Source organism: Molothrus ater, chromosome 19 (assembly GCF_012460135.2).
Source record: "Molothrus ater isolate BHLD 08-10-18 breed brown headed cowbird chromosome 19, BPBGC_Mater_1.1, whole genome shotgun sequence".
Lineage (NCBI taxonomy): Eukaryota > Metazoa > Chordata > Aves > Passeriformes > Icteridae > Molothrus > Molothrus ater.
This window is the reverse complement of record NC_050496.2, coordinates 4,674,163-4,700,429: the sequence shown is the minus strand read 5'-3', so window position 1 is coordinate 4,700,429 and position 26,267 is coordinate 4,674,163. Positions and strand designations below refer to the sequence as shown.

At 49.5% G+C, this 26,267-nt stretch overlaps 1 protein-coding gene across 1 annotated transcript in view; it reads right to left on the bottom strand.

Moving 5' to 3' along the window:
- Positions 1-254: 254 nt before the first annotated feature.
- Positions 255-26,267, bottom strand: part of UBE2O (ubiquitin conjugating enzyme E2 O) — a 62,350-nt gene continuing 36,337 nt past the window's right edge. The window contains exons 3-18 of the mRNA XM_036394456.2: positions 23,860-23,970; positions 23,091-23,188; positions 21,672-21,735; positions 19,834-19,977; positions 19,097-19,206; positions 18,144-18,294; positions 16,897-17,408; positions 14,010-14,164; positions 13,011-13,123; positions 11,829-11,954; positions 10,736-10,825; positions 7,797-8,454; positions 6,805-6,941; positions 6,101-6,304; positions 5,382-5,439; positions 255-3,981 (exon numbers count right to left, since the gene is read on the bottom strand). Of these exons, the coding sequence (XP_036250349.1) occupies positions 3,260-3,981; positions 5,382-5,439; positions 6,101-6,304; positions 6,805-6,941; positions 7,797-8,454; positions 10,736-10,825; positions 11,829-11,954; positions 13,011-13,123; positions 14,010-14,164; positions 16,897-17,408; positions 18,144-18,294; positions 19,097-19,206; positions 19,834-19,977; positions 21,672-21,735; positions 23,091-23,188; positions 23,860-23,970 (3,453 nt within the window). The 3' untranslated portion in view covers positions 255-3,259. The remainder of the gene's footprint in view (positions 3,982-5,381; positions 5,440-6,100; positions 6,305-6,804; positions 6,942-7,796; positions 8,455-10,735; positions 10,826-11,828; positions 11,955-13,010; positions 13,124-14,009; positions 14,165-16,896; positions 17,409-18,143; positions 18,295-19,096; positions 19,207-19,833; positions 19,978-21,671; positions 21,736-23,090; positions 23,189-23,859; positions 23,971-26,267) is intronic.

Here is a 26,267-nt window from a genome sequence, read left to right as displayed (position 1 = left end):
AGGCACCAGCAAGGAGCACAGAAAACGAAAAACTCCAGCCTGAGAGATGCCCTCTGTACATCAGGGTCTTGGGGAAGAGTTTATGGAGAGCCACAGAGCAGCCCCTCCCTGCCAGACCTGCCTGGATCCCTCTGGACTCACCGGCCTCGGCTTCTGCCAGCAGGATGAGGCTGGCACAGGGAGGAGCTGGAGAGGGCAAGTGCCAGGAGAGTGACAGGAGATGGTGGGGGAAAGAAAGAGACAACTCACAGGTCTACTCACAGAGGCAAAATTTAATGGCAAGTCATCTTCCCTCCTTTATTACACCTTGGTTAGCCAAACAAAAAAAAAATCTGCAGGTAAAAAAAGTTTTAATGGTCACACAGCACTTTATACATATATCATAAGCAACCAAGCATCCACATCTGCACGTGAACGACACACCTCTAAGCATGGCCTCAATAGTCAGGTTTGTTTTTTTTATTCATTAAATACTGTACAGAATCAAGGCTACAAACTGATTTTGTAATGCTTCTTCCCCCTCCCCAGCACTTAAAACAGTTACAGGCTGCTCTCATTTGTACATCACACAGTCGTGTAGCCAGTTTTAAGGCTAACAATATGCATCATGCTTTGGCTTTTTTTGTGTGTTTTTAAATTTTTTTTAAGGTTTTAGCCTTTTAAATTTTGTTACCCTTAAATATTACATACATACACAAAAAATTACATAGCTGCAGTGTGCTCACCACCAACCTCATCACCCAGGAGCTTCACATTATCAAAAGCTTTAGAAAATTTGTAAACCTCTGTGCACGCTTGGGTTTGGGACAGCTGCAGAGAGCGAGCGGTGCTGGGGGAAGCAGTGTCCCCTTCCAGAAGGCCAACATCCACCTCCTCAGAGGGAGCCCAGCCTGTGCAAAAGCTCTTGTGTAGGATCAGAGACTTTTTGGGCAAAGGGGAGGACGTGGTGCCTGCCCTGTGAGATGAGAGCTGCAAAGTAAAGGAGGGGAAAAGGGGAAGTCAACAGCTCCTCCATCCCCAGTGGGTTTCTCCCTCCCTCCCTCTATCCCTGGTGCTGTGGGTCATGGGGCAGCCACAGCCTGGCTCTGGGGACAGAGGGTGTCAGTGTCTGGATCACAAACTGTGGTTGTGCCTGGAATCAGCCTCTGCCTGTTCTTCCCCTGCCCTGGAGCAGTGGCCTCCCCTCTTGCCCCCAGCCCTCCGAGACACTCAGTGCTCTGCTCAAAGGGATCCATTCACTCCTGATCTGGCCGTGGTTACAGCTCCAGCCTGCCCTGCCCACGGCTCCCAGCACCTTTCTGCTCCCCAAATCGGCACCTGCCCAACTTCCTCACCTGCCAGGGAGGGCTCCTGGAGCAGGGCTGGAGCTGCTGCAGATGATGCACCCACAGAGCAGTGGCTGGAGAGCTCTGCAGCCCAGGTCTTCAACACAGCCAAGCCCTGCATCCTCTGGAGCACCAGGAGAAGGATTTGTCTTCCAAAACCCCAGTGGTAGATGGGGACATGAGAAGGGCTTTGTGCAGCCAGCCCCTGGCTCAGGAGCATCATGGGGATGCAGGAAAGCACAGGGAGCGGAGGCTGGGGGCGAGGGGGGTGGATTTGGGCTGTTGGGTGCAGCCCTTGGTGTTTCTGGAGCAACAACACGTTTGGATTCTCCTGCTGTTCTCCATTTATAACTGCAGCTACAGTGAGCAAGAGCAAAAGCAAAGGAGAGCTTTGGCTCCATCCTTACCTCTGGCAGAGCCACCTGCTCAGCCTGACTCCTCCCTGGGCAGCCTGGCACCGCTGTGCAGCTGGAAGGACTCTCCCTGCCAGACTGTGCTCCCCATGGTGCCACGTGGGTGCCTCTCCAGTGCCTGAGCACTGGGCAAAGGCAGCAGGGCTGGAGTGTGACTGCCCAGCTCCAAGTGAGGGTGTGTGCAGGCTGGACCAGAGGCCTCAGGAAGGGGACTTGACCAGGGGACTGGCAAAACACTGTCTCAAAGTGCTCATGGTCACCAGCATGGGCTGTGGAACACAGGCTGCCCTCAGCAGGTGTTTCCCTGAGTGTCCAGCAGCACCGTGGCTGGGAGCAGGGATGGGAGGTGCTGTGCCCACAGTGCTGCTGGCCACAACCAGGCCACCATGGGAAGCAGCTGGCAAGGGAAGAAGCTGATAACAGCCCAAAACAGCTGCTGTAACAGCACAGGAACCAGCACAAACTGGTGCTGCCACAACAGGGCCTGGCCATGACATGGCTCCCCTGGGGTGACCCTGGCTCCCACGGCTCCTGAACACCTGTGTGCAGCTGGAGGAGGGAGCAGCAGCCACACCAGGCTCATCCAGATCTACAACAGCCCCCAGGGTCACCCGCTGCTGCCTGCCCGGGTGAGGCCGGGATCCAGGGTGGGTGTAGTGCTGTGTGACAGCCACGATGGCTGGAACAAAAGATACCTAAGCAAGTAACACGGGCAGAACCCTGAATCCCATGTACTTCTAGAAGACAGGCATGCATGGTGGGGAAAGGGAAGTTTGCCTCACTCTGGAGAAAAAGAAGTGGGGATGGCTAGACTTGCCTCCAGGAGACTGACCTGGAAGTTGCAGAACTGCATGGAAAGTTTGCAGCACTCCCAGGGCAGCACAAGTGCCAGTGCAGAGCTCTGGCCCTGCCTACCAATCCTGACTGGAAGAACCTTGTAGCTATGGGTGAACAACTAAGACTAGAGCAACTCCGTATGGTGTAGACAACTCCAATGCAAACACAATCCAATGTCTAAGTACAGATAAGCTGGGGTGGACTTCATAGAACCCATGGGAACGCTGAGAAAAAGAAAAGACTGGGAGGGCATTGCCCTTCATTTCCAGAAACTACAGCAATCCCTTCTCCTGGCTGGAACCCCACCAGAACAAACTGCTGGGTGTAGCGCTGGGTGGGAAGAGTCCTTGTGTGGAAAGGTGCCCCAAGATGAAAGTGCAGAGGGAACGTGGCTGCAAGACTGCTTCTGTGCAGGTCTCAAATCTTACCATTGCAGGGTCAAACTTGCAAGAAGAGCACGTACATGGGACAGGGGGAAGGAAGAGGGGTTGGGGGAAAAGAGTTATTCATGCTTAAACAACCTTTCCTCAGAGGAGCAGTCAGGCCTACCACCTTCTTTGGAACAAACCAAGCTGAGGAAGAAAAGCTGGAAGGAGAAGCCAGTTGATTGATAACAGCATTTGCCAATTTACTTTCTGCTGCTTTCCCTTCTCCCCTGCACCTGCCTGTCCCTAACCTGATGGTTTATTTGTCCTCTGTCCACTCTGGGATGTTGGCCCCTGCTAAGGCAGCCCGGTACTGCTGCAAGACACCGCGGATGCTTTTAATGAACCCCTTGGACAAAGGGAAGAGGGGAAACCCGATATCAGGGTAGCCGCTCTTCTCCGGCAGGAAACTCCTGTAGCTCTTTCTCCTTTTCTTTGGTTTCACGCTGGGCTGCGAGGCAGAGTCCTGGGCAGCCTTCCCCTCGTCCGTTCGGTCTCTGGCCAGGTCCCCCCTGGCTTGGCCCGTGCTCTCCGAGTCTGAGTACTGTTGGAGGTCGCCGGCGTCGGGCGTCTCGTCCGGCTCCTCCTTCGCGTCCAGCGCCGAGTCGGACAGTTCAGCACCCCCGCCCTGCTCCGAGCTGCCCTCGGCCAGCGCCCCCGCCGTGTCCCCGGGGCTCTCTGCGCACAGGAGGGCGGCAGAATCCGCCCCGTTGGCCTGTTCGTGGCTGCGCTCCACCAGCTCGTTGGTCTCCAGCCAGGACTCGATGCGGGACACCAGGCGCCAGCCGTGGCAGCGGAAATGCTCCCGGATCTCGTGCTCGAAGACCTCGACGGGCCGGCGCAGCAGCTGCATCATGGACTGCACCACGCGGATCAGCGTCATCTCGTTGTAGCAGCGGCTGTTCTCGTAGCCCTCCTGCAGCCCCCGGTCGCTGTCGAAGCCAGCCTCGTTGTAGTAGGGCTCGTTCACCAGGATGAGACCTGCGGGAGAGCGGGCAGCGAGGGGTTAAAGCAGGAACATCATCGCCCTCCCCTGCCAGTCTGCTCCTGCCAAGAGGGTCAGGCACAGGCCGGGCTGAACCCCCAGAAGCTGCAGGATGCAAAGGTCTGGTGTGATGTGGTAGGGAGTGGCATCCATGTTCCTTGGCTGGCAAGAACAGCCCTCTGCCAGCACAATGCAGAGGGCACACAACAGCAGAGGAGTTCAAAAGGGCAGGAAGGGAGAGGTTTCACAGCTCCTTTCACTTCCCTCCTGCAGAAAACCCCACAAACACAACAAAAGCTTTTATTTTCCTCCTCCTCTAAATCAGAACAAAGGCCAGACTGCATCAACAGGATTTGAGCTGGCCAGGTTCTGCTCTATCCAGCAGAGTCCCACCAGCCATTACAGTTCTGAGACACAGAAGACTGTGACAAGTCACCTTTACCAAGATTTTCTCCTGCTTACTTCTGGTCTAATGAAATTACAGGTATGTAGCAATAGCCCCAGCACTGCCAGGCTGCTGGCAGCCTGCCACAAGTTGCATTAGAGCTGGGGAGATCATGTGTCTCTCAAACCCCGGGCAGCAGGAGAGGAGATTTTCCCCTAACACCAAGTTGCTCCAGTAAAACATTTAGTATTTAATTTTCTAAATTTGGATCCTTGGCTTTGGAAACGAGAAAAGGCTTTTATTGTGGTGTCCTTCCCCCACAGGAGGATACAGGTGGACTGTGGGAGTTCAGAGGAGCAGGAGCTGCCTCCAGTCAGCAGGAACCCTTGCTCTGTGTCAAAGGTTTCTCATCACATGCCTGAGCTCCCTGCACAGAAAGTCACCCAGGAGGAATTTATGTGATTTAGTGTGTCTGCTCCCAAACTGGATGGGGCAGAGCAAAGCCCCATGGCAGGAAGCCCTGAGGCTCGTCTAGGCACGCCCCTGATTATTCTCTGCTTTGGTAGGAGCATAAACACCAGCATCATGTGCAAAACATGTCCCAAGTAGAATGGGCGGGTGACTCAGTGGGGATAAAAAAAAGTCCTGCAAACGAGGCCCAGTTTGGCAACTTCAACTAACTTTGGTAACAGGCTGAGGACACGGTGGTTCACCTCTGTCAGCTCACAGTAACAAGCAGACAACTCTGTGCTTGGCTGCTGCAGTGAGAAAAGGGAAAGCATTGTGTCAGAGCCCTGGGATGCAGCCAGAACTCTGGGCATGGGAAGAGCTGGCACCTGTTTCCACTGCTCAAGCAGAGAGATAAGGACACCGCTTTGTCCAGCAAGGTGAGACCAAAAGGCAGCACTAACCCAAATGGGGTGGCAGATCCCAATTGTGTGCCCCCCAAAAATCAACATCCCTTCCTCCCTCTGCCTTTTCCTGACCCACAGGCTTGGCAGGAGCGTTTACCTTGGATGGAGATGAGTACTTGAAGGAGACTGGATTTACTGGTCCACCTTTCTGTCCCCTGAAATGCAAACACAAATATGCTAAAGGGCTGGAGCACCATCAGTTTGCTCTGTGACTACTGTCAGATGAAGTGAGGCCCCAGCTGCTCTGCATTCCTGTTGCTGACATCCTGTGGCTCACGGCAGGAACAAGGAACTGACTCCATGAGCACATGATGTGCTGGTGTCCCATCTCAACAACACATCTCTCCGTTATTTTTTTACCAGCACCACACCCCCTCAGGCCAGTTCTGTCTGGAACTGTGTAAACTTACACACCAGCCATCAGTTCCAAACCCTTCCCAGCTGCCCTGTCCTGCTCAAAACCTATTTCCCTGGCTCTGCTTATTCCAAGTCTCCATCTGGACTTTGTACCACATGATTTGTCCACAGTGTGGAAGACAGAGCCCTAACCCACAGGCACACCCCCTGCTGGTGTTGGCATCTCTGCTATGGCTGGACTGACCACAGACTTCTCATTGAGGAGAGACAGTTGAGCCAAATACAGCCCCAGAAAAAGCCAAACTACACCAGCTCTCTGCTCCAGATGCCCAAAGCCCAAGCCACTCCAGCTCAAACACCACCCAGAGAGAATCACCCAGGTCTGGTAGGAAGTGACTTGTTCCAAAAGCAGCCCAGCACAAGCCCTGCTCCCCAGAGCCAGGTGGAGGACAGCATTACCTTGCCTATCCAGGTCCCCAGGAGGCTGACACACACTTTGCCATTGTCGTAGAGGTTGGGATTCAGCCTCCCACTGCACTGGGAGAGGTAGCGGAAGAGAGGCGGGACAGCGGGGTAGATGTTGGGGAGCTGGATATCGAAGAGGAAGAGGCCATCTTCATAGGGTGTGCGTGTGGGCCCTTTGATAAGTGCTGAGAAGAGATCCTGTGGAGAGAGGCGGGAGGTCAGGACTGGGAAACACCCTCTTACCCTGGCAGAGCTGTATTTACACAGAGGGAGAGTGGGGATGTGATTGACTTGGCCCTTTCAAGTGTCAGGTCAAGCAACACATCTCATGGCACCTTCCCCTGCCAGAAGTTGCACCCTGAGAGCAAAGTGAGCATTTGCAACTGAAACAGGGCTTCGAGGAGGGCCAAAAATCCCAAATTTACTCCCTGCTGACACAGCCCCTTGCTGGCTGTCTTCCCACTCAGCATCCAGAACAGACTCCCTGCAATCAGCAGCTCTTTTTTTGCCACCTTGACTCAGTGAATGCAAAAGCAGCAAAAGCAGCCATTTTGGGTAATTACAGCCCTGTTTCACATGATGCACACATTCCTGCAGCTCTAATGCAAAGGATTAGGGCTAAGCAGGGAATTGCAAAGACAGGGATCTGGATGCTGAGCCCAGCACCAGCACAGAGGCATCTGAGAGCAGGCACTTGCCATTCGATCCTCGAAGGTTTTCACCATGATGCCATCGGGCAGGGAGGTGGCCAGCAGAGCCATCTCCTTCCGCACGGTGCTGAAGAACTTCTTGGCTTCTGGGGGCTGGAACTCCATTTTCTTGAAGGCATGGGAATCTGTGGGACAAAGAAGACAACAATTACAGCCTGCCTTTAGAAACTGCCACAGGTTCCTCATGAAGGCAAATCTACCCATGTGTAATATGCATCAAGTGGAAGAGAGGAGTTAACTTGCTTTGGTGCTGAGCCAGGAGGCAGGAGAGATGATTTCCCACACAGTGCAGCAACCACAACCTGCATCTCCTGTTCTCACTGTCCCACACAACGCTGTCCCCTGTGGCCCAGCGAGGAAACTTGTCCCACAGAACAATGGCCCTGCCAAAACCAACACAGCTCCCCACTTCCCCTTGCCCACACCTGCAGCTTCACAACAGTCTGGCCACCCTTCCCACCCAGGCTGGAGCACCTTGGGCTCCACTGTCACCAATGTTCCCCACAGCCAGATGCTTTTTTATTCCTGGCCACTAACACTGGCGCCAGTGAATAAAGACACCCACTCACCAAGGAGACCCAGCACAAGAACACCAGCTGGTTTTGTTTTGCTTTGCTTCTCAACCAATTCAGCCTTGAAAAAAAAGCCTGAACAAACCCTGCAACTTGCAAGGAAATGTCTGCAATGGAAAGCAACTGATGTCTGCAGCCCTCCAATGTTAGTCACCACCCTGGGAAAGAGGGAAGCACTCTTCTGAGGCTTGGGAAGGTGCAAGAGTGCCTAGAGTTGCTATCTAAAAGCCATGTTTAGGTCCCAGAACACACTGTGCTACAGAAGTTGGCTTAATTTCTCTTCTCTAGTTAATGAGCTACGAAAAGGACTAAGATGAGAGGGTACAGAATCCAAAAGGTTTGAGGCAAAGGTTTTGGATAAAGAAACACTGCAGGAGAGCAGTGAAGGACCAGGTATCCCACACTCACCTGGAGCATATTCCAACACAGAGAACACTTCTCCCTTGGCACTGGTGAAGGTGACTCCAGGCTTCCCTCCACTCTGCTGGCAGAGCACTGGTGTCTCACTGGGCCACTCTGACCTCACTGGTGTCTGTGCCTCTGCTTTTTCTTCCTTCTTCTCCGTCTCTACCATTGCTTCCATCTTTTCCTCCTCGGCAATAGCCACATTATCCAAGGTCTTCTTTAGATTTTCCTGCAGCTTTTTAATATCGTCCAAGAACTTCTTCTCTCGAGTGGGTTTTTCCAGTTCCACAGTTGGGGAGGTGGGAGAGCCAGTCAGCAGCTGCTCCACAGTCATATTTTTCAGGCTTTCCAAGATCTTGATGGCCTCCTTTAGTTCCCGGAAGCTCTTTGGGGCTCCATCCTTGCCAGCTTTTTCTGTAGCAAGATCTGCAACTGCCATAGCCACAGCTCCTTGGACTTGTTCTTCTACTTTTTTCACCTCCTCTGCTGCTGGTTCCTCAGGCTCAAAGTCCTCAATTTTTGGGTGGTCATCTTCCATGAGGCCATTATCTGTCTCCCAGCTGTCACTTTCATCCTCCCACTCTGAGGATGCCCCGCTGGTGCTGCCATCAACAGAATCATAGTCTGACTCCTCAATTTCTGATTCAATATTGTACAAGTGCTAAAGGAGAACAGAGTTACATGACACTTAGGCTGAAGCACAGTTTTAGTTGTTTTTAAAAGTAAGTAAAAGGAATTTCCATTTGGATTTGTTTGGGCTGTTTAAACCCATTCCATCTATACTGGCACAGATTATGAAACCACACAGTCCCATCCTCCACTTTTCCAACTGTGGCATTGGGGGTAAAACTAGGGCAAGTTCTAGATGGGCTGCAGTCCTGCCACTGTCTGGGATCCAGCCCTGGAGAGCAGGCAGGTGCCCCACAGCTCCCTGGATGCCCCAGGGTTTCAGAGCACAGAGCTCAGAAGGTATTTGGTATCATGTGAGGAGTTGGTATTTCTGGTCCTGCTTCTGCACCAGCAACTGTGTTGGCACAGAGCCCTGGTTTGGCTGCCTCCACACTCTGTCCTTCCACAGAGACAATGCTGGAACCAGGAACACATTCCTGTAGCAGCTCTCCTCTCCTGTGGCACACAATATTTGCCAAGAGAGCCTTGCTAGACTGCTTTAGCTGTTATATGTGGCTACTGCTTAAAATTCAGCTGGGACAATGGAGCCTCACCCAAGTTGCTGAATAAGCTCTTATATAAAATGCTCTCTTTCCCTCTCACTACTGGAAGCTGAACATATTCCCACTCCATCCAGCCTCACCTCCTACCACTTGCTTTTGCACATGCTACGTCTCAGGAGGTCTCTCTGCAGAGGTTTACAGAGCTCCTCCAGTTTTAAGCACCAACACTGAATCAGGGGAGCAAGAACACCTTTTCAGGGCTGTGTTTGCAGTGACAAGATGGGAGCATTTTATCCACATCTTCTGATACTTGAGTGACAGCCCAAGAATCCTCTTAATCTGGCAGGATACAACCCCAGAGGCTAAAGCACAGGGACCCTCAGTCATCTTGTCAAAGCCTTTAACTGAACCAGCACTGTTGAGCCAGTCCTGTGCCACCCAGAGCCAGGCAGCCAGCAGAGGTTAGCTGGGTTCAACACAAGTGACTGCAGGCACGAAAAGCCATCAAAACTCACTGCCCTCAAAGCTAATCCAAATCTGAGTTGGAAAGTTAATTAGCCTGCTATGCCATCTTTATTTTTAGAGCTGTGAAAAAGCACCCAGACAGCTCGTCTCTGGGCACATGGTCAGGCATTGATAAATCATGGTTTTACCAACTGATAATTCATGCTCCTGACATTTCCCTAACTCCCATAATTACGCAGAGGAGCAGAATCGAAGGGACTGGCGTGATACAGCAGGAGCTGCTGCAGAGCCCCAGCACTGCAGTGTGAGAACAGCCCTTTGTGGAGCAGGCATCAGACCTCTGATTGTGCCTGTGATCCAAGCACATGTGACAACGGGGAAGGGAGACAGCAGCCTGCTTTGTACGCCCCAGTCCACTGCCACAGTGCAGGCATTGACTATTCTACTGTAATTAATGCAGAGCTGCTTGGTTTAAAAAGAGATCTTGCTCAAGTACATTGTACTTGCTAAGGCATCTCTGCAGTGGAGGCAGTGGCTGCTCTGTCAGTGACAGAATGGACTCTACAGACGTAGGTTGTCTTGTATCTTTAGGCTGTCTGCCTTCATTCCAGGCAACAAGGAGAGAAGACATGGGATGAAACTGTATGGGGAGTAGCAAGTATGAGTACAAGACATTACAACAAAAGCCTTAAAAGAACCCCAGACAAATCAGCAGTGCAGTGGATTAGCAGTGTGGCTGTATCTGTATTTTTCAGCTTGCATTCAACCCTTTCCCTCCCTGCCTGGAATAAGATTTGAGTCTGATCTCTAGGTTAGCTAAGGTGACAATTTGTGGCTCTGGCCCAGCTTCTGGAGGAGTTTCTTTAGTGAAAACCCCACTATGGTGGCATTTCACAAGAGAGACAGAACATGCAATAGTCTTTTGGCAGTACCCTGGTTGGGCAATGCACTAACCTGGGCTCCAGTCAGAACCAATGATCCCTGAGCTCTGCCAAGCTCCAGGTGCCTGAGGCCAGGAGCAGGGCTGTGGGCAGAGCTGGGAGGCACTTGTGAAGGCAAAAAGAGCCTGTCCAGGCTTTCCTAATCACCAGATTAGAGAGCAGTTATGACCAACTAGTTGCCTCCTGACAAAAGGATTTTCCTGTGATAACAGAATTGGGAAGTCACCCTCACATATAGGACTGCACCAATCAACAGAGCAAGAGTCCCTTACCCAGTGAATCTCTCTACACACAGGACTTAAATCCACATCTTGTCACTCAGCTAAGAATTATGGTGATAATGGGAGCTGGAACAGGACCTCACCTGAGGCAGAATGATAGTCTTGGAATTGTCAGCCCACACCACTTCCACCTTGCTGCTGACATCCACGCGAGCCACCTGTCCGACCGAGGGCTGTGGAGACAAGAGTGGTTTGTCAGTCCCTTTTCTTCCCCAGGCACTTCTGTGCAGAGCAGGAAGGATTTGAGAAACACATTCCCCAGCTGGAGAACCACCTAGAGCAACACCTGCATCCTACATACAGAAACCACACAACTCTGCCATGGAGGGGGGAGAACTCTTCTCCACAAGGAGCAGGAGTGCTGGTCTGGAAGGAGATCCTGATCTTTGACAGGACCAGCAGCCTTTCAGTGCCAGCAAGGGACAGGTCCTCCACGGAATGGGGGTGCCCTCTAGTGGGGTGTCCTCAGCTCCCCCAACACCCAGCACCAGGGGCTCCTCAGAGAGCACAGGCATGAACAAACAAGCCACAGCCTTGCAGGGTGTGCAGGCAAGGAGCACCTCGCCCTGCAGCAGGTTATTTAGGTCAGCTGAGCACGGCTGGGATGTGTTTTGTGCTGTAAGAGCCACACTACACCTTTTAACACTTTTTTAGGGCAGCAGGCTCAAAAGCTGGAGGTCTCTCCAGAGGTGTTTTGTCTACAATATAAATTGTTCCTTCCTCCCCCAAGGAAATCAATCAGCTCAACAAAATTTACATGAACATAGCTCAGTCACCAGAGCTGAACCCCAGTCTTCTGTTGCCAAGTAGAACATGACAAATCCACCTCATGGTAGCTCAGGAGCCCACAGAATATCCTTTTATTACAAGTTAGTCTGAAATCCTAAGCAAGAGTTCTATGTAAAGCCCTCAGGCATATGTTCAGTCCTTGTCTCAGCTTCACTCTTGCTCTGCTGCAGACTGTCATCAAGGTCAAAGCATTTCAAGGTTGCATCTCCACCAGACAGAGCTCTGATGTGTTACTCATGACAGCAGGGGACACCAATACAAAATCAGGAAGCTAGGGAGTTTATTTAGAATGCCAATGCAGGGTCTAACATCTTCCTATCAACCTTTCCAAGTGCCTCCACCAACACCTGGAGACACTGTGGCCGCAGCAGCGTGGCCAGGACCCACCTCGTCCTCCTTGGCCGCGGCTCCGTCGGAGTTGCCGATGCGGATGACGATGTCGGTGGTGCGGAAGCGGAAGTCGGGGTGGTCGGCGATGTCGTAGACGCTCACGTCCTCCTCCTCCCCGATCAGCTGCAGCCAGACACAGCCACACGTCAGCCCCACCAGGCTGCACTGACCCCCAGAACACACCTTCAGCCCTCCAAAGCACTTGGTGTTTTGTTTGATCCCTTTTCAGCCTGCAAGGGGCTGCTGCTGTCCCCTCTTGTCACCTCATCCAGTGGATCAAGGCACAACAATGAAAGGAAGCAGATATTCTGTCTCATCTGCTCAGCCTCACTTGTACCTCAGGGTTCACATCACCATGACGAGGAGATGTGCAACCACAGTGTTTTATTCCCTTCTGAACACCCAGATTTCTCAAAGCAGTTCACTGGGGCCCAAAGGGCAAGAATTTACTTTTGAAATTATCCAATGCAACAGAAAGTATATGACAAAAAACCTGTCATTTAATGGGAACATCTTTCCTTTGATTTCTCCTGGAGAAAGAGAGCTAGGACCTCATGAATTATGAGAAATAAGTGAAGCACAACCCTGGGCCAGACATGTTCTGCTTCTGCATGTGAAGAGCCCTGCTCAGTTATGACAATGTGCTCTGGCAGGCCAAGACAAAGGAGTGTCGAGGCCCCCTCTCATCTCCAAGATGTCCCCTTCTGCATCTTGATAGACTACAGTGTATCAAGACTGGAAAATACAGCATTCCTACAAATCCCAAGAAAAAGGTTAACTATGGGCAATACTACCTGGCAAACAACAACGTGCAATAGATTGATCCTATTTCTAGGAACCATGCAAAGACATGGGGAGGAAAAATTCTTACAGTGAACTCAAGAAATCCATTGTCTGTGACAACTTTAGCAAAAATCTTTATCCACACCAGAACCTGATGATGCCATGGGATGTAAATTATCTGCCTGATCTTTGCCACCTCACAGGCATCTACAAATATGAAGTGATATCACCTCTAGCTAAGTCTCCCAGGCCCATAAGCATTGTTCCCTTCCTCAAGGACACACAATCAATGCAGAGCTGATTTCCAGGCTTATCTGTGTTTATCTGTTAGGCTTGTATTATTTTGTGGCTGCTTTCTCTTAGCTGATTGTGGCAGGCCCTGGCTCCTGCACTTACCTCCACATCATCTCCACTGGGTTTCAGCTTGAACCACTTCACCACACAGGTACGGCCGATGTGGTCCCCAGACTGCACCACTCCATACAACCCAGGGTCCTGGGAGCTCTGAGCTTTTGGTCACAATGGTAGGGAAGAAAACAGACAAATCAGGCAAAGGAGCACAGACTTTGCTCAGTGACTGAGGCTGTCAGCTCCTGGGCTCTCGTGGCTAAAGCCTTCCACTTGTGAATGGCATGAGGAAAAACACTTCTTCCTACACAGTGAGAATTGTTGCCAAACTAGAATGGTAGAGCTGGAACTGACGGGTAACTTTAGTTTCCACAGACTACGTGTTACCCAGAAGACCAGTCAGACATTACTCATCACAAATGGCCACATAAAATAGCCTCTATTTATGCTAAGCCACTTTCCTGCTTCCCAACCTATCTTCTGGTCCCCACTGCTGAGGGCCTACCCTTGCTAGAGAAGGAGCTGAGAGCCAGATGGCTTCATCAGTATTTCATATCCAAAAGCTGTAAGTCTCCTTGAACTTGTCCTGTGGCCCTCACTAGCATCACCAATTGGTTTGGTGAAGAAAAGGGATTGAAAAAGAGGCCTCTGGATACCAAAACTCTCCATGAAAAAAACGTGAGGGTCATGCTAGATCAGCTGTACAGAGAAAATAGCCTGAGGTGAGCTGTTTGTTTCTCCCCTCACTCTGGGACAGAGCTCAGAGTTGCTGGTCCTTTCAAGGTGGGCAACTCCTGCTTTGCAGAAATACTGAAAATCCTAGTTTGTATCCTTGGTATTTATTCTTTCCACATCCCTCCTGTTGTCACAGTTCAACTTTGGTATGTAAATAATGATTCTCTGCTGCCATTCCCACCAAGTCAGCTGAGTCACTGCTGTCTCTGTCAGGTGCCCACCTCTAGTGAGCACCAACAGCTACAGAGTAAATTAGGGGATCCAAACTGAACAATACTTTGCAATTAAGAGCATTGCTCTGACACCCAATACCTCTTTTGTCCACCACAAAATCTCCAGGGCAGAACTCATTGTTGTCCAGGTGATGGACAGGGATCAGCTCGTTGGAGCGGATGTTTGTCTCCACGGTGCCATCCTGCCACATCACATCAGCTGAAGTCATTGTGGTCACCACTTCCACAGCAACCCTGGCAGCACAAAAAGGCAATGAGTCACCAAAGGGAACATCAAGGATCAAGATGGACCTCAGCAACACAAAGGTACACGGATCAGCAGGCTGGGAAGCAAGTCAGGAAACCCCATGTGGAGCACATGGACACAGCTACACAGCAGCTTTGTTTTGATGGGCTCTCAACCCCTGCAGGAGTTACACTGCTGAAGGAGCACTGACTTTCCAGAGAGCTCCTGCTGAGTTCACTTTTATTCCTGTGGAGGCAAATTAACATCCACCAGCACCCACTTTCTGCCCCTGACAGGAGCTTCAAATAGTTTGAAGCTTGAGATCTTCTCCACTGGAGCACTTTCCAGCTCTGAGGAGTCTTTGAAACTAGAAGAACACATGAGTGGAAAGATAAATCATCACAGCCCTTCCAGAGAGAAAAAAAAAAAAAACCAAAACAAAGGAAAGAGGCTACACATTGAATGTGAGCAAAGCAAAAGGATTTGGTTTAAAAGAGAAAAATGTCCTCCCCAGCTGTTCAAACACACATGTGTCTTTGCAGCTCAGAAATTAAACCCAAACACACCACAACGGACCACATGCTGGTTCTCTGCTGAGGGGCTTGACAGGGATGCTTGAGGAGGCAAAGTCCTTGGGGCAGGAGGGGCAGCCTAGCTGGACACTTTTCTAATGAGCCCTCCACTAATTTCATCTCTCCTACAGAACAGAACAAACCAAACCCCACACTGGCTTTAAATCTTCCCTTTACTTTGCTGGCCAGGCCTTCTAGAGTAACACAAGTGCTGGATTTATGTTGGTTTCAGAACCCAATCAGAATGAAGATACAATAGGTAAATACAGCTGCTTGTCCCCAGCCTTGTTTTTATGAATGTCAGAGAAATATTTTTAAGTGGAAATAAGATGAAGTTTTTAGCAGGGCCAGCACTCAACAGCAGAAATTATCAGAGAAGGGTCTGTAACAGGCCAAGTGTGTGTGTGATACACAACAAGATGGTTTCTGGGGCACAAAGGACATGTCTGGGGGACATAGGACATGTGCAGCTGAGGATGGCAGTGGAAAGGCTGTGCAAGGAAATGAGGCACTCTTGTCTGCAATGGTGGCTCTAAACAAAAATCAAGACTTGATGTTAATAAAAATCCTTGTATAACCTCACTAAAAGATATCCAGCTGTCTGTGTGCTGCACAGAGAGCTGCAGCAGGTCACTCACTGATGGCAAAGCCACATGCTGAGCTGGCCCCTGCAGCCAGACTGCCCAGGAGCTGACACACCACATGTGCATCACCGAGTGCAGGCAGCTCTAGCACTTGGCATTTCTCAGCAGTGCCTGGCAGAACATCTCTGATCACCAGAGAAACATCTCTGATTCCTCAGCACCCCAGAGGAATATTCAACAGCACTGGCCCCTCACACTGAGCTGTGCCCAGCTGCCCCATGTACCCTTCAGAGCATCAGCTGGGGGCTCTCAGTCTGTGCTGAAAAAGCCTCTAACTCCTACTCTGTGTCATGGTTATCTCTTTATATCCTTGTATTGAGCTGTCCTGATCCAGCACTGGAATTTCTTGGGGCTGACACAGGGATTTCTCCCCTCTGCCTGTATGGTACAGGGAGCCACCAGGTGCCCTAGCTATGCTCTCCTTAGCAAAACCTTCAGTAAAACAGAGACACTCAGCGGGGGAGTGAGACATGAAGAGTGAACTGAGAATCCATTCCCAGGAACTCTCACACACTCCCATTTTTTTCTCACACTTGGATGCTGCTCTGCTGGGCTTTGTGACCTTCAAATCTAATTTCTCCAGAACTTACAAGGACTACAAGAATCACTCACAGGCGAGGCTTAATACCTACAAAAAATGCCAATGAAGTTCGTGACATTCTCAAACTAGTGAATCTCTTGAATAACCTCTGATAATGTCACTTTCCTGGGAGAATTCTCACATTTCTCTTGCATCAGTTGGTGCAGAATCTGTACACAACTAAGCAGCCCAGGGAAGCCTGCAGACAGGCAGGCCACTTGTCAGATGTCCTTCCATCCCATGAAAACAGTTTAAACGTTCCTAAGTTAAAGGCAAAAGCTGCTGACATCCAGTTTTATCTAGAAATGGGCAGATACATGCAGTGCTCCCTCCCTCAAGTTACTGAAATAAATTCCTCCAAGGCTCTCAAGGAGTGAGTGCAATTTATTAATTAAAAAAAATTCTAATATTAAGATGTATACTGCTGGCAAAAATCGCAGATCTCTGCAGAGCAGGGCCAGGATAACAGAGACCACAGCAGCACTACCACCTGCCAGCTCAGAGCTCTGTGCTGCTCTGGAGACAGCTCTCCAGGATAAGCTGTCCATTCCTAGCATGGTCTGTCCTCAGCCTCTGTGCAGAAGCTGCCAATAAGGTAACCAATTAGTGTCATGTTTAAGCTGTGTGATCTTTATTCACCTCTTTCCCTGCACACAGAATCCAGCACAGCACAGATATGCTGTAGATGCCCTGAGGCACAGCTGAAATGGAATAGCATCAGTGTCAGGTCACATGGCCCCAGTTTCATCAGAAGCTGGACTGAGACCAAGCTGATTCCACACAGGCCACTGCACAATCATCACAAGATAACTGCTTTCAGTTACTACCAAGCAGAGCCCAAACTCCCCATCATCTTGCACCCGAGTTCAGGTGCTGCTTTACAGCTGAGCACTTGGGGAAGGGAGATTTTGGCAATTACACATGGGTGTGGAAATCTAGCTCACCTGTCTCCTGGCTTAAACTCTCTTGAAACCTTAGTCTTCTTCTTCTTGTGCTTCCTCTTCAAGTTTTTGATGGAAAGAGGGATGCTCTTCTTGCGGCAGGTGCCACTGCCACTCTGGGACGAGGCAGTGGAGCTGGCAGAAGAGGTGACAGAACTGGTGTCATCAGTGTCATCAGCTGCCTCATCATCAGCATCCTGCTCCATGGACTGCAGCCTGTAGTCAGGCAGCCCTTCATCCTTTAGGAGAAACGGGGGCTGCTGCTGCTGCTGCTGCCGTGCTGCTGCTCCCTCCTTCTCCTTCCCTGTTTCTTCAGGCTGCTCCTCCTTTCTCTCCCCAGGACTGGGTGCACTGTTGGAAGAGTCATCCAGCTCACACTTGGATTCAGGCTTAAGCTCTTCTGATTTTTGGTCAGCAGCTGCAGCAGACTCTTTGTCAGGGGCTTCACCTGTGCCCTGAGACTCTGGGGAGCACGACATGATCTTCACGATCTGCTTCTTCAGCAGCCGTCTCACCTGGAGAGAGCAGACGTGGGTCAGACCTGTGTCTGGGCACTCAGCAGGCTGGGGAATGCTCAGCTTTGTGCAGGAAAAACAGCACCCATGGGGCTCTGCAAATTTCACCTGCACCAGACTACTCTGCAAACCAGCAGCTCACAGTACTCTGCTCAGGAGCAGCACTGCACTAGCCCAAGTAAAGTGAGCTTTGCTCCTTCAGCTTATTTTAGGCATGTTTTGAACTTTTTTTATCATGGAAGGTCACAAGTAGATCCATGTAACATGCACAGAGGTCACCATCTACACACTGATGACATCCTGTTATTCTAGGAACACCATGGCTCTACAGCCAGCAGGTACAGACCACAGCATGATTCATGTGGCCTAGGAAGCAAAACCAACTTCCTTGTTTCACTGTAGCAACTGAAACATTTCAGCTCCATGAGAATACTAAGGAAAACAACATGTTTATAAATCCCAGCTGTCAGAGCACACTTGACCCCTGCAAGGTGACATTTCTGTGCTGAGGCCCTGTTCATCTTCTCTCAAGGTGTAGCTGCATGCTTCACCCAGAGCAGTCAGAGTGCTCCACAAGGTGACTTCCCTGCTGGCAACAACAAGCCATTACTCTTCACAACCACCTCAGGAGTCACATTTCAGACCACATGACTACCAGGAAGATCTCTGCTTTAAAAGCCACAGTGACCACAAATACTTAGAGAAGTCAACACCTCCCTCGACCCCTCAACTCACCTTTTTGGCAACTGATCCTTCACCCAGGACACAATTCCTCTCTGGACATTCACAGGTGATTTTTGCAGGTTCCACTTTGTCTGGGAACACGTAGAGGCACCTTTCCCCCAGCTGCCTTTGGGCATGGTCAAAGCAGCCCAGACGCTTTACCCTGGCAGAACAGGAGAGCCATGAGCACAGAACAGAAACAGAACCCAGCAGTGCCCAGAGCCTTGACAAGGCTGGCACGGCCTCACACCAACAGTGCTGCTGCAGGGCTGGCACAGCACCACACTAAATCATTTCCAGGCACACAATTCTAAAGGAGAAGTGGGAATTTCACCAGGGACTGGGTGGGGATACAAAGGGTTTGGGTGGGACACAAATCACTCCTCTCCCTGTAGCTCCCCTCCTCCTCCGAGAGAGCTGCCAAGAGACATTTGGGGCTTTTTGCTGTAATTTGAGAGTTGCTCCCCTCCAGTGCAGGAGCTCCAGGCAGGACCCACACTGACAGTGCTGCTGCTCATCTGACTTGTCTTTTGAGCTTTCCCAGCCCATTCCAGCAGCTGCAGCCTGCAGAGGGCACCAGTTACTGCCTCAGCACCAGCCCGGGCTGCAGCCGCACCCCTGAGCCCCACCCCGACACACACGGAGCTGCAGCCTGCTCCAGGCAGGAGCCAAAGGACAAGGGAAGAAGGAAGCTGCTGCCAGACACCACTCCGTGCACCTGTCAGCTGGAGAGAACTTGGCATTAGCAGGATGCTTGCCCTCGTGCTGGTAACTCAAGGGTCTGCTAAACTAATTTGGAAGTTGCTCTCGTATTTTTGAAGCTCTGGGATATGCAGGCATGCAACATGGAAAAAAAAATCCTGCTGAAAACAGAAGCATTGTGTCCCTTAACCTGGTAGGCCTGTCACCCACAGTCTGCAGGACCTGAGTGCTGGGAGTGAAAAGGGCTTTCCAAGGGATCTCACCTGGACAGCTTATCCTGGCTGATTATTGAGGGAGGAGGGCTCACACTGTCAGTACCTCCAGGACAGAAGCTTTTAGTGATCCAAGTAACCTTTAGTTCTACCACCTGTACCTACAATGTAGTGATAGAAAAGGCAATTACACATTTTAGAGACTTTCCCAGACCCATATCTCAGATGTCAAAGTTTACACACAGCAAAGTGGCACACCTGCTTTTATCATTTAATATGGGCAAGTGAAGTTTCACCCCATCCAGGACAATTACAGTGCCCCCATAACCTGATAACAGATTCTACAGCTTTTAGCTTCAAGGAAAGACAAGTGGCTTGGGAAGGAAGCTATGGTACATGTAAATCAGCAGTCCAATGTCACAAAGAAATATGCTAATGGACTTGGAGCTGCTCCTTCTTTAAGCAAAGAATCAGCAATATTTCTCCTTTTTGGACAGCATGCAACATTAAGTTTCAATAGAAGATGTGCTCCTACTGCCCTAATGATCAGCAGTACTGCCTCTGAGTGTGCTGACACATGATCACTTTACAGGGTGCCAGCAGGGACCCTTGCTAGGATGCTCCAAAGTCCTGCCAGTCCCCAGTGAGAAATTTGTCACCTCAGAACAGCACAGCCACAGCACATTTGCTCTTGGGAGGTTACCATGGCAAGCTGACTTTGCTCCAAACAGCCAGCCAGGGACCATGCAGGGCAGAAGGAGGCCATGTGTCAGGGTGTCAGTCCTTACCTCCTCCACCACCACTCTGAACTTGCTCTTTGTGCTCAGAACAGGCTTCACACCCGAGAGCCACTGCACACTGGAGAACACTTTAGATGGCCCAATGAGGACTTGTCCAGGATAAAAGCCATATGAATCATCAAAGAAGAGACCCTGTGGGAGAAATAGAGGGGAGAAAAACAGCATAAAGGACTCTAAGATTTAATATTCCAGCATTTCCCTTCCACCTTTTGTGATCAGTAAAATTAACTATAAAGGTAAAGTCTGCAAGATGCCCATCTCCAGTATCTCATCCTCTCCTGAAGGCAACCCAACAGTTCCTATAGCAACCTGCTCTGTCACACAGCCCAACAGGACCAGGACTTGGTGCAGGAGAAGCAAGGGTACTCGCAAGAAACTAAAGATGCAAATTTCCACGCAGAGGTTCTCAGTAACAAGGTAGCCAAGGTCAGCAGGGCAAGGACATCTCTTTTCCATGCTCTAATTCAAGCACTTATATCTTTCACAGGCAAAGGATGTGTGCCTTCACTCCCTTGCTTGTCAAATTTAGTGTGTAAGTACTAATCCTGTCTCAGGTGGATTAGTTAATATTACAGTTCTTTGAAAACAAAAACAGGACAGTAAACACAACAATTGCTTTCCTAGAGCTCCTTCCCACTGATACTGAGATTCAGAGTGTGGGGGCGGACAGAGCAGTTTAGGGTAGATAAAATACTGAGCACAAAACTGCATCAAGTCTTGTAATTTGTCAGAAGGGATAAGAGCAGTGTGACAAGATCTAAGTCAGGTAACCATCTAACACACAGCAATTCTGAGCACAGGATCAAGAGTAACACTGGAGACAGCTGATTCAGCCCAAACTGCGATTCCCCAGGGGACTATGTACACTTAAAAGGCAGCCTGACTCAAAACAAGCCATCTCAAAATTAGGTAACCAGAAGCTAAATGTTGCTACAACATCCATTTAGTGAGCAGAAAACACACTGCACAACCTAAAGTTGCAGAGACTGAGGTATTGGAGAATATCGAGTGACAGACCACTCCTTTCCTGTACAGAACCAGGAAACCACAGCAGCACATCCTATTGAACTGATATTCCATTTACTCTTCAACAAGCTGGCATCGAGTTTTAGCAGAAGTGCAGTTTTAGATCAAAGGGACCTTTGCTTTCAAGGCTGGGAAGGATAAGAGCTCAGTGCTTTGCTAGTTCCTAAGCATCACACGTCATCCTCTGTCATCTCCCAACACTGCTGCCAGGAGTGCAGCAAGGCCCTTTGGAAGAACAAGCAAGCTGTCATCAGCCTCTGAAGGTGAGAGAGGTTAGATCCCATCACACAGCAAACTGTTTTACCCAAAAGCAAGCAAAACCTTCCCTGCCATGTGATTTGGAAAATGCCAGTGTGGTGGCAGGTCTCTGCTCAAAAAACACCATGGACTGCAGTAACAAGAGACATTACATTACATGACCTGAAAACCTGCTTCTAGCAGAACACCTGTTAAACAAAGCCCCTTTTTCCAGAAGAGGAACAGTTTTTAAAAGCAGTAAATGGAGTTAGAGCCTTTAGAAGCATGTGCAGATATAAGGAGCAGTGAGTGAACTGCCTTGACACCAGCCATCTGACAGCGTGTTACTCAAGTTGTTTACAAAGAAACCAGTTGGATGTATCAATTTGCAATACCTCCTCAAACCCTGCTCGTGACTAACATCACCTTTAAACTGTTACTGTAAGTGATACATTCTTAGGATTAATAAATTCCTATGAATTTTGCCTTCTCCCTCTCTCCTGCACAAAAAGTTTCCAAGACAAAGTTGATCAAAAGGACTCTCAGGAGAACCAGCAGCTCACCGAGTCACTGACATGGGGACAAACATCATACAGCTTGGCTCCATCTTCTGTGCTCATGGAACACCTGGAAACAGACAGGAGACACAGGGTCACACTTCCAAAGTCATCTACCCCAAAAGCAAACAGCAGCCAAGGAACAGCCTGAGCACATCTGGCCATGCACCCAGCAGTGTATCCCTGAGCTTTTATGGGGCAGGGAAAAACTGGTTATAGACAGACAAGCTGTAAAAGCATGAAAGGTATCTAAAGGTCCCATTCAACATGTAAAAAAGCAAGCTAAGTAACAGGCTGGGTGCTGGATAAGACCTGCCTGCTGCAGAGGTCCCATCTGTTACTCACACCATGCTGGGACTTAAAGGCAACTTAGGCATATTTCCTTCAGTAATATCTTCACATATTTCCAGAGTAAGTTCTGGTGGCATTTCCAATGATTCATTAGGAAGAGGTTTTGCAAGCAGTACCTCACTTTACTCAGCTGTGCAGGAGCTGGTACAAGATTCCAAGCAAAGTTTTAAATTGCACCAATAACTGCAGGCATTACAGACAGATGTGTGGCTATTTTTCACTCCTCGTTTAACACAGACCTAAGAACCTTCCAGCCTGGGTTAACTGCACAGTAACACAGTCAAAACTCTCAGATGCATCCACCAATCATCTGCTACAGCTCCCACATTACTCACTCCTCTTAGACTCAGAACTGGCTGCAGAATTGGGGATTTGGTTGTTGTGTTTTAAACATCAATGTCAACACTCAATTTACAAGACAGATGGGATATTCCCCAGCTGCCAGGCCCATACGCCTCTTGGCCCTCCACTGGTTCCCTCCTTCCCTTGCATCAGAGTTTGTTGGATAAGACAGGCCTCAGTAACAGAGAAAGCAGTGAATCCATAAGGGTTAGCACACAAGTCACTGTTTCACATGCAAGAGAAACAGAATTCAGATCCTTCTGCTGGCTTTGCAGAAATTTCTATATTGGGTTGCTTTTTCATCTTTGATAAAAAACACAAGCCTGCAAATTTCCATCATTTCACAGAGCCTTTTCTGAGGTAAGAATTCTCCCTGCATCTCAGTGATGTTATGCTCTCCTACTGAGAAATAGTCTGGAGCAACCACCCATCTTAAACAGCTACTTTTGCAGAGGAGAAGCACAGTTTAAAGTGAGCTTTAGTTCTGGAGCACTGATCTGCTGGGATTGAAAAATATTGCCACCTTTCAGGCTACAGCTTTTCCAGAGGGTTGTCAATGAATCTCAATGTTTTCAGACAAGGAAGTATTCTCTTGCTGACACCTGAAGATCATGCAAGCAGGTAACTTATCACTTTGTAAAAATGAAGCCCAAACTGTTTCTTGTTCTCATAAAACAGATCAGGATTGTGAAAACCAGGGGGGACAGTCTTCCAGAGGAAGGAGAGAAGTACCTGGCTCCATTGGAGAGCTTGAGGATGACCTGGTTCTTCAAGTCATAGACCTTGCCCAGCCAGCAGTCATAGGCTATGTAGTCACCATACATGAAAGGCTATGATAAAGACAGGAAACAAAACTTTTTAAGTAATTGTTGCAGCTGGAGCCAATTTTTATTACTAAGAGTAATTTTTTATCCTAGAGGAGCTCATATCCAACTGTCTTCCTGAAGGCTGTGACTTGGGATGAGTTATGACACTCCTGCTCTTCACTCCCAAATTATTTTTATCTCAGAGGAAAAACAATGATGAAATCCTACCCCACCTGGTCTCTGGAAACCAACTATCCACTCAAAGAGAGAAACAGATATGTTTGAGACTGTTCCAGCTCAACAGAAACATTCTTGACTCATCTCAGCATTTTTATAGCCTGTTTAAACAGCAGTGGTGTCACAGCTCAGCAGCTCTGGGCCATGGCCATGGGCTGCCCTGGTCATGCTGCCACACCAGCTTTCCACATGCAGTGCAGGAGTTCTCACATAATTTCATGTCAGTCTAGCTCTTCAAGAAAATTTGGTCTCAGCAATGTGATGAGAAACACAGAACAGATGGGGAGATGAGGAGATGCTGCATCATCTTCTGCTAGGGAGGTTTTTAAAATAAAACCAAACTGCAGATGCATCTTGCACAACATGGATGCTTTGCCTTCAAGAGAGACTTGAAGTGCAGCAGCATCCCTGCACACCACCAGGCCCTGGCTACCAGTGTATTTTGGCTGTGTTCTCACCCAGATATGCTGCAGGTCTTTGCTGTTGACAGGGTAAAGGATGCAGTTGGTTCCCACCAGCTTCACAGCACACTCGATGTTGACGTCAATTACGGTTCCACACTGACTGTCCTGAAAACACAAAAGGGAAAAAGGTTTTGTTACCTAGGGAAGGTCCTACATACAGACCTATGTGTTTTGTACAAGTCATAAGTTCAGAGACAAATAAACCTCAACACTAACCCCCTCTTACCCTTCAGGTCCTTGCTCTGCAGGGGCATTTCATACAACACATGAGAGCTCAGAAGGTGAGATCACTATTACAGACCTATAGTGTTTTCTTCCCAGCTAGAATATGAAATAGATGCTAAAGCAGAGACTCCCACACCTGGTCAAATAAGACCATACTGTATCAGGTGATTAGAGACTTGCTTTAAAATCTGCCTGCCTCACAGCTCTACAGGACCATCGTGCAGGTATTGCCTTGAGTCAGCAAAGGCAGGGGCAGAACAGCAACTAAACAGAAATTCTTTAAAGCTGTTGTGACTTTAAGTCATAATTCTGAAGGACATTACAAATAGTCTTTATTTTGTGTCATACTGAAAAAAAAACCCCAAACTGGCACCTGTGGTCAAATTTCAAGGTTTGCAGCCAGATAATTCACAGTTGGTCTAATTATAAGATGGTCTGTCATTATCTCCCTCACTTTTAAACGAAGTTTTAATCTTTTTTGTCCCCAAGAAAAGAAGGCATGCTGTCAGGAGCCTTCTGGGGGCAGCTTGGCAGGGAACACACATTGTGCATGTTGCTCACACATATGGTGGAGGCCTGCAAGGAAGGGCTGCTAACCCAAACAGTCAAAGGTAGCAGCTGCCCTGGCCTCCTGACAGCTGGGACAATCGATAGTTTTATTTATTAAAGACCACAAGTCCATTATCAAAGCTGACTGAGGGCCAGCATGACAAATGCCCTGGTATGAGCTGTCCTTATCTCAAACATCAAGGTCTCTGCTCCAGCAGGACTTGAGCACAACACTCAAAGGGCTTATACCCTGTGAGAAGTGGATTTGTTTGCTCAGTTCTGTTCTTTAAACCAAGGGAAATGTTTAGTCAAGGCTCTCACTCAAAGCCCCGGGCAGCCCTTGTGGGAGTTCAGGAGTTTGCTGGTGCTCAACCCATACAGTTTCATGTTGAGGACTGGCAGTTGGAGCAAAGATAGTCCAGGGTAATTCCTGGACAGACTGCTCAGCCCTTCTGGCTGGTTTGCTTTCCACCTGCCTGCTGCTGGCTCTCTCCTCACCCCACACCAGTGCCTGCAGCCCTGAGGCTCCCAAGGCAATGGGATCAGGAGAGTGGGGCCAGCCCCAGGCAGAGCTGTGCCAGCATGGCCAGGAGGGCTGGGGGAGCCAGGCTGGCAGAGCCCAAAGCAGCAGGGGCTCATTGCCTCCAGCTGCTCCACATATCACTCCCATGCCTTTCAGAAGGGCTGCAGAGCAAAGGGAGCCTTTCCCAGCTTCAGCTCCATCACAACAGACTGCAGCTAAGCTTGCTGCCTGCACAGGCTGCCAGCAAAGAGCCCAGCAGAGCTCTACCATCACTCTCACCTGAAAAGGGTTGGCCAGAATGACTTTAGCTTCACAGCAGCTACTGCCAGCACGATTTGAGCTGTGGGATGAGTGAGGCCTGCTCAGAAGTGGCACCTGCTCAACAAGCCCACAGCTTCTGCAGGCTGCAGCACAGCCACCTGCCCTGCTTTTCCTCCAGAGTCAGCTAAAACAAGTATACCCACACCATCCTCTGACTGTGCTTTGCAGTTCAGGCCCCGTGTTTTAGACCATTTGTTAGTCAGAACCAAAAAGCCTTCCAGAAACAAATTCCTTGCCCTACATTGTGCATTTCAAAATTAATTTTTTTTCCTTTATCAGCAGCCAACATGACAGCAGCTCTGAGACATGATACAATCCACCACCTGTGATTTCTGTGGATCATATTGTCTCCTGGTCTAAAATCCCTTTAATGGATGGTGAAAGTACAGCAAGCAATAAAACCAGGACTGGAGTGACTTATGTGCTCCAGCACCTTTCTGCCTATTCTCTAAAAGAGTTTCCCCATGGAGAAGGCACCTGCACCACCCTAAAGGTGCCTCCCACCTAACACAGCTGGGTGCTATTAGTCACGGCCAAGAGCAACAGGTTTAGCTCAGCCCTTGCTTCTCCTTCCAGTTACAAAATGCTTGAGCAAGTGCAGAGCCCTGTCTGTGGTTAAGAAAGCAGAGATCAATGTTGTGAGCAGCCCCAGGACCTACAGGGCTGTCAAATCAAAGTTCTCCTCCCTCACCTGCCACTGAACCTTCCTTTATTATGAGTTCACTTATTTCCCTGTCACATGAAGCATCAGCCTGTGACAGAGGATGCAGATTTGCAGGCTGAG